Here is a 15914-nt window from a genome sequence, read left to right on the forward strand (position 1 = left end):
GGAGCTTTTTAAATCTTCCCCATAAAAACGTAGAAATCATGAAAACATTTTACTCGAAATCGTTTCTAGCACACCTTACGCATTTCTTGCATATTTCACATACGAAATTGCACATACCGAAGAGGCGCATATCAGAAATGCTTCGAAGATTGGAAAAAGCTCTGGCACAAGTATTTTACATATAAGGGGGATTATTTTGGAAGGGACAAAACAGATATTGATGAGTAAATAAATATTTTACGAAAAAATAAAAAGTGTTTTTTTTTGAACAGACCTCTTGAGAACTCCGCACAACTTGAATTTGTTCAATTACATTCACATCCTCTAATCAGAAAGTCTGTAAACTTTCGTAATGTAAATAGAGCATAAGTGGAGAGAAAAGCTGTACAAGGGCTTTTAACTTATTCTCAAGCATTTCTCGGGCAACTTTTTCTTCGCTTCTCTTCTTCACTCAATGGAAGCATCATTTTGGTATAGTTACAATGAAAATCATTGTTTAGATTGACTGCTCGTTCTGGCCGCGGATTAATGTTAAAAGCTCTGAGTAGCTTTCGTAATAATCCACGAAATAGTAATTGAAGAATTAAGAGAAAAAAATGAAGGCTCCTGAAATGACCATAAGCTAAACGCTTTTCGCAGTGGAGTGTAGTGAAACATATTTCATTAAAAACAATTTCACGTTTACTCATTGGTATGGTTCTCTGACATAACTTTGGCTTCACTTTGACTTAACTCTACAGTGGTCAGTGCGAGAGTAAGCGCATAAAAAATGGTAAAGTACGAGAGTAAGCGAAAAATGTGAGAATAAGCGTCTGAATTTGTTTGCATTTGCAAAGGGTCTTATATAGTAAGGGAATATGGTGGCTTAAGCAAACCAAGTTAATATTATTTTGTGTGAAAATATTTGAAAATGTATACTTAACATAATCGATATGTGAGAATATATAAAAGTGTATACTTAGCATAATATTAATAAATGGGTAGAATGCGATGAGTCGATAATGCTACAGGAGATCTGAATGCTATAGTACGTCTGAAAAAGTTTCTGGTGTCCTTCACGTACGTTATTCAAGATTTCAATTGGATTTAAAATGGAAGGTGGTTCTAAATCCCAGCCCAAGATACGCGATAAATCGTTACCAGTACCTAAAGGCGTAATCGCTACAGCTGGAATGGGCTGTAGAACAAAAACATTGAACACCTTTCTTATCAAGAGCGATATCATATATGTGTTTACACTTTATTTCGTTTACTACCTTTACCTTTTTCCAACTTTATTCATAAGTTTTTTTTTAAAAATAGTCGAAAATTGTATCTGATTGTTGGAAATAATCTTGTATTAATTATTCTCATGGCGAATATGCTCTCCATTATATTCAAGGCAAAAATTTGCAAAAGATTTGTGCAGCTGCTTTGAGCTGTGGTACATGTTCTTCTTGCCGTGAGCGGGAATAATTTCGATCAACGTATTGTAGTATTTTTTAATTGCTGGGCACATAACAGCTGACATCTCAAAACTGTAATTGTGGGAAAGAGATAGATAAATATGATTTAACTGTGTTCTGAATGGGACGCATCTCTAGACATTCGACTGACATTTCATAACGGCATCGTTATGACGACAGGAATAAAGGGAAATATTGTGAAATTCTAAACTAAGATTAACGTAATTACAGCTGATTACTATTATGAATTGTTTACATAAATAAATAGAAAATAATAGAGCTTGCGACAAAAATAATAGAGCTTGCCAATTACGGTAATTGGTTAGAGTTAAGATTTTGTGTGCGAAATAGTAAAAGCGCTCTTGTGGTTCGGATTTCGAAGATTTCACCAACCGATCCACCATCTACAATGACGAATGGTACCCACACCTCAATTGGGCTGGTTGTGCAATGATTGTTCTGTTGGGTCAACAAAGGCATTTTGAAGTTTTGGATTTTTGGTACCACATCCTAACAGTGCAGCGTGCTGATGGCAGAGAAGAAGATGTCAAAGGGATTGTAAGTCTTAATCTTAGTCTTTTAACAGTTGCTTAATTTTCCATACCTACTGAATTATTTATACCTAATTTTTATTAAATTTATGCAGAAACTTAAACGTACGGTAGACCATATGAGACGCTTTCAAGTATTGAACTCGCAGATTTTTACTGCACTGACTTTGAAGGATCCAATGTGGAGCATGTACGGTGCTTCTCACCGCCGCAATATCCCTCTATTAAAAAAAAAGGAATTGTAATACATTGTTTTTTATATTTTGAGATTATTTGCTTTTTATAATAAATGTAACTTGTTATTAAACAAATACAGTCAATGCAATCTTAAACATTCGAAATTATTCGATTTCTTTTTGATGCACGCAGCAAAGGCCCCTTACTTAGATATTATTGATTATTCTAGAAATAAAGGACAATTTTTTTAGATAATTGCTGCTCGACTTTGTTTAAATTATAAATTATACGCATTGAAATCTATGTATGAAAATCCAGGATAGATTTCCTGAGGTCAAATAACCTCTGTCGTCAGAGATTATAAATCGATTTTTTCACATCCTTCGAATTTTCTGGTTTGGTCTTGGGGGGTTTTGGGGTGTGTGTAAAGTAGTTATATTTTTTGAATATTTTCCATTTTGTATTTTGCACCATAACTAAAAAAAACACATACAATTTCCGGTTCTTACTCGCACATTGTTTTTTAATATTTTCTCTTCCGCCTTCTGGAGTATTGTGTATTGTTTTGCCGATACATAAAATCGCACTGAATTCTTGAAACAAGACATCCTAGTGCCCTGGAAGCTGAAATCCAAAGAGACTCAAAAGAATACAGACTCTTTCTTGCGTTACTACCATGTTTTCGAAAAAGAGGAGCTGGGAAATTTAGTCAAACAAATCGTGGGCGTGACTATAATGAGCAGTTATTATGATCAGGGGAATCATTGCAAGAAACCACTAGGGAGACAATAAAAACAGTCCTTCAATTTTCCAATAAATTTTAGAAAACTCTTTTATAAGCCCAATTATTTTCGTCATTTTCATCGTAACCCTCATAGGTAGACAAGCGAAGTCGTTGAGGGAGAAGAATTTAAGTTTGCCTGCAAGTTTTCATGTTAACGCCTAACTTTCCGCTAGTCCGAGTTTTTTTATTATGGGGAAGGGTTTCGTTTACCTGTTCACCAGTCTCTTTCATCTGACATAAGGTTATGTAATACACATAGATTCGCGTTCATTAATTTTGAAAAATAACTTTACATCCATGATAAATGTTTTATTGCGTTCATCAAACGCTCTTGACGCTAAGAACAAAACGCAGAAGGTTTTGTACGGCAGTCTTTCACGCTATGTGCTTTCCGTAAATACAGCGAAATATTTCAAATGTAGAAGTCTCGTAATAATCGACCACCGGACAATTAAAATTTATAAATTATAGAAAATGCCAGAAATGAAATTATCGCACGAATTTTATGTATTTTATGTATGCATATCTGTCGATTGTTTAATTGAATGTTTTTCTTTCTTTTTTTTGCCTAAAATAGCATAACGGTGGGAAAATCCAAACTAAATTGCAACTTTTTATATCTACCTGGGATTGATCCTCCCGTTCAACTTTGGTTATGATGAACAAGGGATTAAGAATAACTTTTAACTTTAATACGTATAACAAGTAAGAAAGTTATATTCAGCGGGGGCCGAGTCTCGCACAACCCACCGCTTTCTACTCCCCAGGTTCTTTTCTTTGATACCCATATCCATGGTATTATTAAAAAAAAAAAAAAAGTATTGCGGTCTCTACAAAACCCTTTTTAGATTTAACTCATTTTTAGGCAGATGATATATCTTCACTTGAGGGATGTACAAAATAGTTTTAAACATTGCGCCTTGATTGCGTTAGGATATCTTCATTTTTGCGATAAAAGGAGGGCCAACAACAAACACCATACCGACACACAGACGGGCAGACATCTCTGAAATGTCCTCTTGGATGTGACATACGTTATGTGAAAAAACAAAATGAGTCTACGACCATCTTACAGTGGTGGGTATAAAAATATGAAATCGAAATGTTCTATAAGTTGCACAGGGAATGTTTTGTTTGCTGCATAGAGAAACATTATGCTGCGTTACAATCCATTTAATTGCGTTGCCATAACAATTAATCATTTCAATATCGCGAGCATCACGACGTCGTGGATTGAGATATTCTCGACAATCCCGTTGATATGGATGTCGAATAAAAGGAAGTTTAAAAAAGACATACGTTAGACAGGATAACGATGATGGGTATAAAATAGATTTGGCCGCGGCCGAATATAATTTGCTTAATTATTTGGACGTCTGACTTATCTTAAAAACGAAATTACTTTCGACTGAGTTGACAAACGACATGAATGTCTGGTGCATAAGTAGGGGAGTGGCGAGTAGTACAGTCCTGCTTTCTCTTTCAATTTTGCGATACACGAAAATATATAGCGAATAAAGAGGATTGTGAACTTTGTCATGACCAATGACACACAATCTGTTTCTGTGCTGCACTGTATTCATGTCGCTGCATGAATTTAAAATGATTTCCGATTGAAATAAGTGAACGAATAATAATTAAAAATTACATTTTGGATTCGAGCCGATAGCCTGTGCTGTTAGTGCTCAATGTCTTTTTTTTTTAGTTTAAGAATTTATTTCATTAGTCTAAAATTATAATAATAATAATAATAATACATTTTGGATTATTCTTATTATATATATGAAAACCTAATGCTTTGTTAAATATTTGCATGCAAATTGAGTTTAATTGCCCTCGTTAAGCAAAATTCTTAAATTGCGGTCTTTTTCGACATCTACACTGATATCTGTGCCATCCCGTTATCTATAATTGCACGTGTTTACGAGTACATGTAAACCGTAGACACCATTTAACCGTAAGTTTTACCTCAAAAAGTAATACTCATACTCTTATTTAGGACACAAAGACCTTATTCCCCAGTGAAATAAATAAAATATAAAACAAGTCAAGTGACTTAAAGCTTGATCCTCCCTATAATAAAATCCATTTAAACGATTTAGATAAATCATTTTAAATTTTTAATTAAGATTTTTTCTTTTAATTATGTACTTGTGTTATTAATGATTTTAATTTAAATTTTTATAGAATAACGGCAATAAATTCTTAAAATTTTAATAACATTTAATTGAAAAATGATATTTTAGTTATAGTTATCATTAAAATTAATGCACATTATTATTAATTAACACAATTATAATAGATAATAAATATCTGTCTCTCATTGCATGCAAACAGAAAAAAAAAAGTACGAAAAGAAAAGAATCCGAGGCCTTAACGTAAGTATTCTCAAATTGCCAACCGGAACTTACGAGCATATTAAAAACAGGAAAAAAATTGTACTCGGTCGCAAACGAATTTTTTGTACCCACTAGCGTTATTCGTCGTAAACCGCAGTGATGTTCGCGACGTTTAATTTGGCATTAACACACTTAGCTTGTAGCATTTCAGTCTCCAAGCCCTTCTATTTAATATTTAATACGTTATACTGCCAACAAAAAACGAATCCACCAACGCTGTGGGGTTCATCCATGTATACTTTAGAATCAACACAAATAATGTTCAATATTTTTGTCTTATGAGTAAGAAGCAGAAAAGATCAAAAAAGGGAAAAAATTAAAATTTGATAGCTTATAAGTTTGTATAGGCGTGGCCAATTTTTTCTTTCTTTGTCCAGGCGGTGTAGGGCTATCAATAGAATATAAATGCAAGTTTTTATCGTTGTGCCTGTTTTGGTTTATATGTAAGGAACAAAAAGCAGAAATGGCGTTGATTTCAGATTATATTTTACTGTGGCCGTGTCCTTTGACCGATTTGCCTCACTTTCAATGCTGACATGGGTGCAATATCTTCTAGCTTTTCTGACGGGTTTGAAACCGATGGCTGCATTGTTGCGATCAGTGTCCGAGTAATCTGGTAGACAAGCACAGCGACTGCCAAGTCAGTGTTCGCGGGTTCAAACCTCCATACGGTTTTAGTTTACTTTTGCCATAGCTATAGTGAGTACTCATTCGGTAACGACATAACACATACCGACTGGGCTCACATCCATTAGGCTGCGGCCACCATCTTCCTATTTCTTCCTTTCTTTCTCTTTGCTAACTTCTTTCTGGCCGTCGCCAGTGTGATTTGACTTGCTATACTAGGGGTACTATACTAAGAGTGGGCTAAGTAACTCCACTTTTTCGGAACACTGGATTGAGGACACCTGCTTATCTCATTCTTCAAATCTTTCTGAACGTCCTCGTGTTACGCGAAATACGAGAGACATCTACTGAGTGATTGGCCATATAAAAAAAACGTATATAACATAAAAATCTGCAAGAACTAGCTCGCGTGGAGTTCCGGGAATTGATTTGACAGTTTAGCAACGTGTAAAAACGTTGTACGAGCTGTATGGGAGCTGCCTTTTACAATTTCTATGAACTGAAAAGTACACCTCGCGCCTATTTTTCTGCCCATATCTGCATGTATAATATATATACATAAAATATATAAATATATATAGACATGTATGGTTTGACCATGCTTACCGATTGGCCACACGTCCACTCTTTGCCCGCTTCTTTCTAACCATCGCCGTTTTACACTTCAGTTAAGGCAAACAAGCTTTGAAATGGAAGCGACAATACCTTCTCCTAGCACACACATACCTTCTTCCCGTACATTTGCTTTGCTATCCAAATATATAATACCTCAGCAAAGTTTTAAAAAGACTTCGTCAAGAAGATAATGTGATTTTCAAGTGTTTCTAGAACACACTCACACACTTAGTAATGAGATGAGACATTAAAAGTCGCAAGAAGCTCATGTCTCTATCATGATGCAAACATTATATAGATGGTAGCAGTACCTTACTCTAATGTCATCTAATCTAAATAATCGTTTCTATGATCTCTTTAAAAGCTTGTTAACATTTATTAGTCTAATGAGATAAATAACATTACACAAGCATGAACGACTGTAGAAGTTATTCATTATTTTTCTTATCTTTTACGTGTTTGGTTATGGTTCAATACATCGGCCAAAAGTAGATTAAAAACAGTTGTATGTATAGCCCGCACAAGAGTGGGCGAAGTACATACAAAATATAAAAATTGAAATTGAAATTTAGAATAAAAATCAATTTACCAAGTATTCTTTACTGTTTGATAACAAGCGTGCACGTTTGTTACAAACTGGGTCAAAAACGCTATCAGAAGTAGGTATCGGATATGTCTAGCACAACTGCCGGGTTTGCTTAAAATGAACGTTATTAAGGGCCAGGTAGCAGTTAAGTAAATCACTAATATATGTGTGTTCATAAGCCGATTGAATTTTGATCGCAGTATTCCTTTGGTTGCATTTTGTTGCTATATACACAAGTCTCCGTGAGATGCTATTAAAATTAGAATTAAAAAAGAAATCCTGCGAGAACAAAAAATTCGTGTAAAACAAGAGTTGGATGTACACATACGCATATGGATAAACACACGCACATATACATATATATATATATATATACATAATTATGTTAAATATACATTACAGATAGTGTATATATTTATTATAATATAAAATAGGTACATTGCAAAATAAAAGAGTAGATACAGTTCTCTCATGCGAAAAAAATTTCTCATAACGAATATTATATTCGATGCTACATATAAGTGCAGTATTATTCGAGAGTATGCGAAGGGCTGCGGTGTCCGAGTGGTTAAGGAGATGGACTTGAAATCCATTGGGTTTTACCCGCACAGGTTCGAATCCTGTCCGCAGCGTTTTTTAAGTATTAACATCAGTGTTTTTTTTTCTTTTCTTTTTAACTTTTAGTAAATTGAATTAATTAACAATTTTTTGTTCGGTGAGGAGTTTTTCTTAGAAGTTTGCGTTGTTTTGCAAACATAGCCGTTTAAAGCAAAACATCCGAACAAAAAATCCAGAGATCTTAATATGCATGAAAATTGATTATTTGAAAATTGAATTTTGTTATAGTTATCAGAAAACCGGTTTCTTATTTCTTCACATATTAAGGCATTTTGATCGAGATAATCTTGCATTAGTTCGTTGCTTATTATCTTCCTTCTCCGTCTCTTTGCCATTTCATAGGTAGTTGTTGACGATGAGAGAGCACACCCCAGAAATGTGGAGGAGGAATAAGAACTTTACTTACTGAAAATATTTGACATGCATACGCATATAGAGGAGAGAATATATAAGAAAAGATTGAAAGCTCGTTAGATAATTTATTTAAAAGCCAAAAAAAAAAGAAGAGAATCCGATATATTATTAAAACATCAAGATTTACATGACTTGAATGCTTTCTTTTCTCAAATATTTGTCATAGCCTTCTTTAAGCGACTCAAAGAATGAGTGAAACTCGCACATACACTGTGATCAAAATCCGGTAGAACTAGGTTTTCTTCAATTATCTATAATATGGAATATTATAGATAGTTTGCAGTATCCGCCAGAATTATGAGCAAATAATAGTTAATTTATTGCAATATAACAATGCGCCCTTTCATATTGCATTGGCTCTTTAGGATTTTTTGATCACGAATTCAATCCACATCGTTCCGTAAATGGCCTACATAGTTCCGTCTAGCTTCTGCCCATTCTCGGAACTCGGACAATTGTCAAAAAGAAATGTCGAGAAAAATTATTATAAAAATTCAAAAACAAGCAAGAACGCTATAGTTGGGCAACGCCGGTCATTGCACACCCTGCACCATTTCACATAGCACAATTATTCACTCGTTTTGATAACAACACACCAAAAATTACACATTATTTTCATGCAAGCCATAATTTCCATGAAAGCGTCCATATTCACAGATTAGAATTTCTCCGCTTACAAGAGCTTGGTTTTCATAATAGCGCCTATAATTGTTAGATTCCTAAATAATTGACCTATGTGAATCACATATGATAATTTTTATCATAAAATATTAAAAACTAAACATTTTTCCGAAGGGCTTAGCACTCATGTGATATCTTCTATGGAGTGGGGCCACGAAACAGACCCATGTGGTTTGAATTAGGTCTCCTTAATTTTTTATATTAAAGTACTATCATGAACCAATTTGCATCACAAAAAAAATTAACAATTAGCCCTTTTTGACAAATTAGTCCTACGTAGTCCAAATTCGGTATTTCTTTGTCAATTTATTATCGTGAGCGAACCGTTTTTACCATATAAAGATCCAGTTTACGTAGGAACAGTTATATGAGAGGAAGTTCGAAAAATTGCCACAGTCCGGCCAAAGTTTTCACATCAATTTAGAACGCCGACATACTATTACAAAGCATAGCCAATTTTGTCAAGAAACTTTGAAAATTTGCAATCTTTTTCATTATATAAAGACTTTTCAGAATGGGGTTATATGTGGAGCATTCGCAAAAGTGGACCGATCCAAAGCATTTTCAGCAACATTCGTCCTTTGGCCAAAGCACGTTATTGTACTAAATTTCATTAAAACATCCCAAGAACTGCGACATTGAACACCTCTCTTGAACACCAATTTGCATAAACAGATATCAGATGGACCGGCAGTCTTAGATCGATTCGGAAACATTTTTATCGGTAGAGTAAAGTAAAGTAAAGTAAAAGGTGGCTCCATTTTAGCCCTTCTGTGTGTCACACACGTCCGCACTAACTTAGTGGACCTAGCACTTATAAATGGTGCAGAGTATAATCAGCAGATCCAGATCCAGTTGGGAGTATCAACCTATTAGTTGACCACTAGGAAAAAAAGTTAAAAAATGTTCGTTTTCAATAACTTGTAGCCTGATATAGATGACTCTCCGATAATTGAGATTCCAGCAATTAAGATTCGTTTCAAAACGAATACCAGAAACTTGTACAAGTCTCCGATAATTATTTGGGGAACTATTCATTACCAAAAGAGGTACCTTGATTATAGAATTCGAGAATTGTAAATCGATTTAAGTACGTCGCTCCCTCCGTCTATGTAATGTCTGTTGTAGACATGTTCCTGGACGCAAAAATGAAGTTATCGAATTCAAATTCAACAGACTCTTTAGAAATTCTTGCATGCAGGTGGATATTGAAAATGCGCCAAATCGATCGAAGGACGCGCCCAGAGCACCACGTAAATTGAGAACACCTCTGTTTCTCAAACGGAATACAAATTTGGCTTTGTCGTCCGGTACTCACAAACTATAGCAGATAAAGCTACAAATGCCATGGATGATGCTACAGTACCTCTACAAAAAATTTTCCAAGCCTGCTTAATTTTATAGCCTGTCTTTATTTATTTATTTTTTTTAATGCCTTATATCGGAACGGACAAGCAAGCGTCAAGGATAAGAATGCTAGACCAGTTTCAAATTCAGAATGCACGTCAGCAAGTCCATCTGTGCCCATATCCGACTGTTAGTCCGTCCGTCTATTCGTCTGACCAACTTTGCCTACAAATTTATAAAAGAATTTGGAAGTGAGCCAAACTTCTCGCCCAGTCCCCCCACACATTAAGGAGCATGAAAATGTAGTTCTTTTACTTCTCTTGTATGCTTGTAGAGTAACGGTGATGGGTATAAGAGATTCGATTATGGCCGAATATAACTTTCTTACCGGTGTGAAAATTGAAAATGTTTTTCTGACGTCAGAGAAACTTTCATAATAGTGTTTAAGTTTTATTTCATACTTTGAGTCATTAAAATAAAAAGGGAGAAAAAATTGTCGCTTTTTGTGATTTTTGATTTTAATTTGTAATGTGTTCATATTATTGGAAGACACTAGCCGTTTTGTTTGCTTTATGTTTATGGACCAAAGTGACCGTAACGCTAAATAATCGTTGTCAACATCTTTTAAAAGGAAGCTTAACCTTTATATGCAACAATACGTATCCGGAAGAGGCAAAAAAATCATACTCTGATGGCTTGGTTTACGTCAATCTCTCATATAGTGTCTACAAAATTAATGGAAGACATAATGCCTATTTTATAACTCATGGGAAGAGTTCTATTAGCGCCTGCCGTACACTTATCGTAAAAGATGACGAAGTATTTGAATGTGATGGGAAATCTGTTTGGATAATTGGCACAAAGCCTAGGACGTATTGTTTACCGTTTGCTTTCCGTCTTACGGATTTGTTAATAGAACGCTGCGCTTCTGAACCCTGGCCCGTCGCTTCCGAAACAGCGATGCACTATGTGAACACTTTAAAAACATATCACGATATCAAACTTTTCTAATAATTTTTTAAATACGATATAAAGCACTTTAGTGCGTTTCGCAAAATTGCTTTTAACACAAGCAAAAACTGATTCCACGTTTTCTGATTTGCAAATCTTCTCGAAAAATTTATCCCAAAATTAAAGATTAATAAAATTTTTTTTTATAAATATTAGGTCATTCACAAAGCTATTTCGTTTTTTTTCTACGATGGACTTAATTGTATTTTTTCGCAGCCAAGTGGCACTGAAACCGTGTACTCATTGCACATTTTGACAGCTGAGATGAGGTTTGCTTGTGATTCGTTCTATACAGTGAATGGTGAAAAGACTCATTTTCAACATATTTTAAATTTTTTCTATCGAAATGGCAAAAATGTTGTTTAAGCAAGAAAAATATTATCGCACCACGTTCTGGCTAACAAGCCGGCAAATAGTAACTTGAAAGATCGTTCACAGGTTAACGGACGGAAAGATGAACATGTTTGGGTGCATTCAAGCATTTTTGAAGCTCGTTTCTGCGCGTTATAAAGGTATTGAAGAAAATTTAATTTTGGTACACTATAATATTGAGTAGGCGTGGCCGATTTCCTCCATACTTGTGCATAAATGCTACATCAACGTCCATAGAATATGCGATCAAATTGTTGTATACTTATTTGCTATCGTTTATGAGTAATGGAGAAGAAACCAATTTTTCATACCCTTTGAAAAACAGACCTGTTCTCAGTTTACGTGATGTTGTGGGCGTATGCTTCGATCGATTTGGCCCATTTTCAATACCGACCGATACCTTTATTTTTGCAGCGAAAAGAATCTTTATAGGAGACGTTGCACAGGCGGACAAACGGACATGTTTAAATCGATTCAGAATTTGATGCTGATCAAGAATATGTATACTTCGTGTGGTCCCTGAAGCTTTTAGGCTTTCATTTGATAACCCTGGTATCTGCTTGTGGACTGGCAAACATCCGTGAGCGTCGCTTCCAAATCCCTTGCGTATCGGTCAAGTTCAGTAAAAAGAAGTTGAAAGAAGAGCGATACCGAACGAACGAATTAAAAGCTTTTCGTAAAACTCGAATAGATATGCGACATTTAAAGGGAAGGGAGAAGGGAAGTACATTAGTACTGATATTTTATCAAGCATGTTTTCATTTATATTTGAGGAGAAATATCATATCGTTGAAACAATCACTTTGTGGGCAAGTTAATGAGAATGTGTGCGAGAAGCGCTTTCAACCTAAAAATCCGCACTTCTTACACAAATATTCAACAAAAACGGCGATGGTCGATAGACAACCATCGACATTAGATATTTTCTAATTACAAAAAATGCCAGCTTTTAGGAGATGAACTATTCTTTATATTTATGGATTGATATGACATTCGCAATGATTACTATTTTCGTAGTTTTCTAAAGCGTAGGTATTACCGTTGCTCTAAGGCGATTATCCATATAAGAGCTTCGAAGCAATCCATTGATCGTCTTCTCATTCGTTTCAATGATTTCATTGTTAGCAAAACTATCGCAGCTTTCCAAAAGAAGGGATAGGATCGAAGCCTTCAAGGGAGGTCGTTGGTTTTTTTTTCTTTTGTAGAAGAATTACATCGCTTCGTTGGTGGGCTCAAAAAAAGCCTCCGATGGCTTGAAAAGCAATTTGGATGAGTACGTAGTTCCATGGAATGACTTAAACAATTGAGTGCAGCTTTTGTTTAATTCCAACGAAGTACACTTTATTTTCCGAACTTACGCGAAATTGTTGGTCTATGCAAATAGGTCATCGACATTGAGAGACCTGCAGGCCAAAAGCAGCCTTGAAATTGCAAAAAAATGAAAGCAATTTAGGATAAACTTATCCCTACTGTTCGCTTTTTGTTTGCGAATATTTATATATAGTATGCTTTATGATTCATTATATTAACAATACTTTGTGTAGAAGTATTGAGATTAATTGCATTAAGCCAATGGGAAGTGTGCCTGACATGTCCCATGTAAGATTAAGACAAAACCGAGCGCATTATATGTTGGGGCTAATGTATGCGCTATATTAGTAGATAGTGGACCTGCATATCATGACGTAAGAATAATGTTGTAAACCTTGGCTGACACAAGATTATTTTGGGGATAATTTCGATAAAACATAGAGATAAGGAATAGTAAAAAGTTACAATATATTCAAAAGATAAATTCGCTTTTCTAATAAAGCCCAAGTTGTCCTAGACGAACATCATTGTTTGCTGCAAAGGGATCGAAGAGACCATCATATAAATTGAAAAGGCTGAAAGCAATTCTAACACTATTAGGCCTGTGACTTCTGTAGATGTTCAGCTGAGTCGCAAGCACTAGAAGCGTCAAGCACATATCATCTGGTGCGGCACGAATCAGACCTAAAGACTGAAAGATCTTCTACTACTATCACACTTGTGGCATCTGAAGATGATATGAAGATGAGCAGATTCGCTACTATCACAAACTTCGTAAAGATCATTTGGTATGGGACGAATCTTATTTAAACGTGCTCTATGATAAGTTTGCCCACTCACAAGTGTGCAAAGTATTGTGATCTTCCAGCAAGTAAAGGATTTACTTTGGTTGCTGAACGATACTTTAATGAAAAATAAAATTCTTTTCACATCTTAATTATTATTAAGAAGATTTTTATAAAAAAAAAACAAGCGATTTTCACACAGACACGAGGTTGCTGGGCTGCCTCACTAATCGCACAGTGGTCCTTAAAGAACGACAAAGCCTACAGTAAATCTTTACGCAACTAGTTAGGATTTTTGGAAAGTTCACTTACTTATATGACGGGAACGTAAAAAGATTTAAACGGTCAGTTGTCAAATGCTAAGCGACAGGACTTGTCGCAACCACCTTGCATATCAGCGGCTGGCACAATATTGCCAGAATCGCTTCAAACATTGAAAAATGCACCACTGGTTGTGCCATGACCAGGACAACCCCAGAATACCAATGTATACCAAGGCGAAATGTATTCGTAAAATAATACAATAGATAAAGAAAGCGTCTTATGCCGAACGCATGGTCTTCTTCAATAGTTCAAGGCGCACGCATTACGTTCCATATCGTTTTAAACTACCTTCCTTGATATTAATATCCACGGACAGAGTTTATGAACAAACCTTGAAACTATTGTGAAAATTTCGCAACAAAACCCCTAAAACCAATTTTTTGGGGAAGGACGTTCAATGCTTTTTAGTATTTCATTAAGTGTTTCATCAGCAGAAGCTTTCATGGTAAGTTTAAACTTTGATTCTAAATTCTAAATCCAAAAGAATCTTCAAACACGCTTCGCGCAGTTCTGACGTTGTTTAAAGCACATAAAAAAATATTTCAACTTAGCATATAAGAAAGACTTCTTGCTTTTTGATGAAAACAATTTACATTTCCGCTTCATAAAATCCTGAGGTTGATATATACATTATGAAAATGGCCGTAGCTTCGTTGAACGATAGATTTAGCAAAAAGATTTAACATCTGTTAAATTTGCGGTAAAAGTGGTTAAATGTAATGCCTTTCTAGCTGCTTATAGCTACAAAATGTTTACACATTATTTAATGTCAATAATAGGAATGGAGAGCGAAAATATATAGTTTAAGTAGGATTTTTGATACCTTATAATCGTATCCGTTAATTAATTTCATCTCAAAGTTTTTCCAAAATGTTCATCGATCAATTTATTTCTATGAGGTGAAGTCACCTTTGTAAAGATTAAAAAACTTATTGAAAATTGCATTTCCTGTAAATAAGAATTCATTTATAGTAAAAAAACACAAAATTCAATTTGAAAGTGTGTGTGTGTGTGTGTGTGTGTGTGTGTGTGTGAATAGCTTTCATTAAATACACAAAAAAAATTATTCAACCATTTTTTGGGTATTTTTTGGCCCTATTTAGCCCGCCATTTAGTCGCACGCCTTCAATAGGGTAATATGAGAGAGATATTAAGACAGACGTGTTCGACTTGCACGGCAAAGCGCTGTAAGCAAGAAAAAGTCTTTTTTAGTCGCGACACTCCCACGCAGTTATATTTTATTTCCCGGTTTGTTCTATTCCTATTGAATTCAGATTCAGTATCAGCTACTATGACTCATCTTCAAAGCTCGCCACTATACTCGTCTACAATTGTATTCTATTTGTCGTAAAGTTCTATTTCTATTGAATTCACCTTAAGTATCGAACTACAAGCAACTATGACTCTTCTTAAAAGCGATTTTGGCCTATTTTTAACTTGTTGTGCTATTAAAGTTTAGTCCTGCGTCGTCGATATTTGATTTTATAGTACGTTATTATTAGTCACTTGTAATGACATATCGATGAAAAGCAGTCTTGGGGCCACTGCGTAAACACGCAAAAATATTTAAGTCGTCTTAGGGCTGTTACCGATAAAATCTGAATTAAAATTTAGATAAATTTACTTTTCAGTTAACAGCAAATTCATAACTTTCAGCTAAACTCTAATCTGTACTTACTCTGAGCTTTACTTAAATTTATCTAAAAGTTATACTCTAACCGATATTTAAATTGAATTAAACGGTATACTTTAACCGACAGTTAAATTGAACTAAAAGATTTCTTATAGTTAGCTTCTAACTGATAGGACAAATAAGAGAAAATAGGTTGAAAAGCGAATCTAACGCTGATTCTAATGGCGTGTCAAA

The 15914-nt window shown here is 34.8% G+C and overlaps 1 protein-coding gene and 1 non-coding gene across 2 annotated transcripts; both read left to right on the forward strand.

The window, feature by feature from the left end:
* Positions 1-1710: 1710 nt before the first annotated feature.
* On the forward strand, positions 1711-2288 carry LOC119641318 (cytoplasmic FMR1-interacting protein-like). Its single transcript, XM_038039905.1, has 2 exons — positions 1711-2003; positions 2092-2288. The coding sequence occupies exons 1-2, from the start codon at positions 1896-1898 to the stop codon at positions 2239-2241; spliced, it is 258 nt and encodes an 85-aa protein (XP_037895833.1). The 5' UTR covers positions 1711-1895; the 3' UTR covers positions 2242-2288.
* A 5446-nt stretch (positions 2289-7734) lies between these two features.
* On the forward strand, positions 7735-7816 carry Trnas-uga. The gene has a single exon. It is a non-coding gene; the product is annotated as a tRNA-Ser (tRNA).
* Positions 7817-15914: the final 8098 nt, after the last annotated feature.

This window comes from Glossina fuscipes, unplaced genomic scaffold, assembly GCF_014805625.2.
Source record: "Glossina fuscipes isolate IAEA_lab_2018 unplaced genomic scaffold, Yale_Gfus_2 147, whole genome shotgun sequence".
In the NCBI taxonomy this organism is placed as follows: Eukaryota; Metazoa; Arthropoda; class Insecta; order Diptera; family Glossinidae; genus Glossina; species Glossina fuscipes.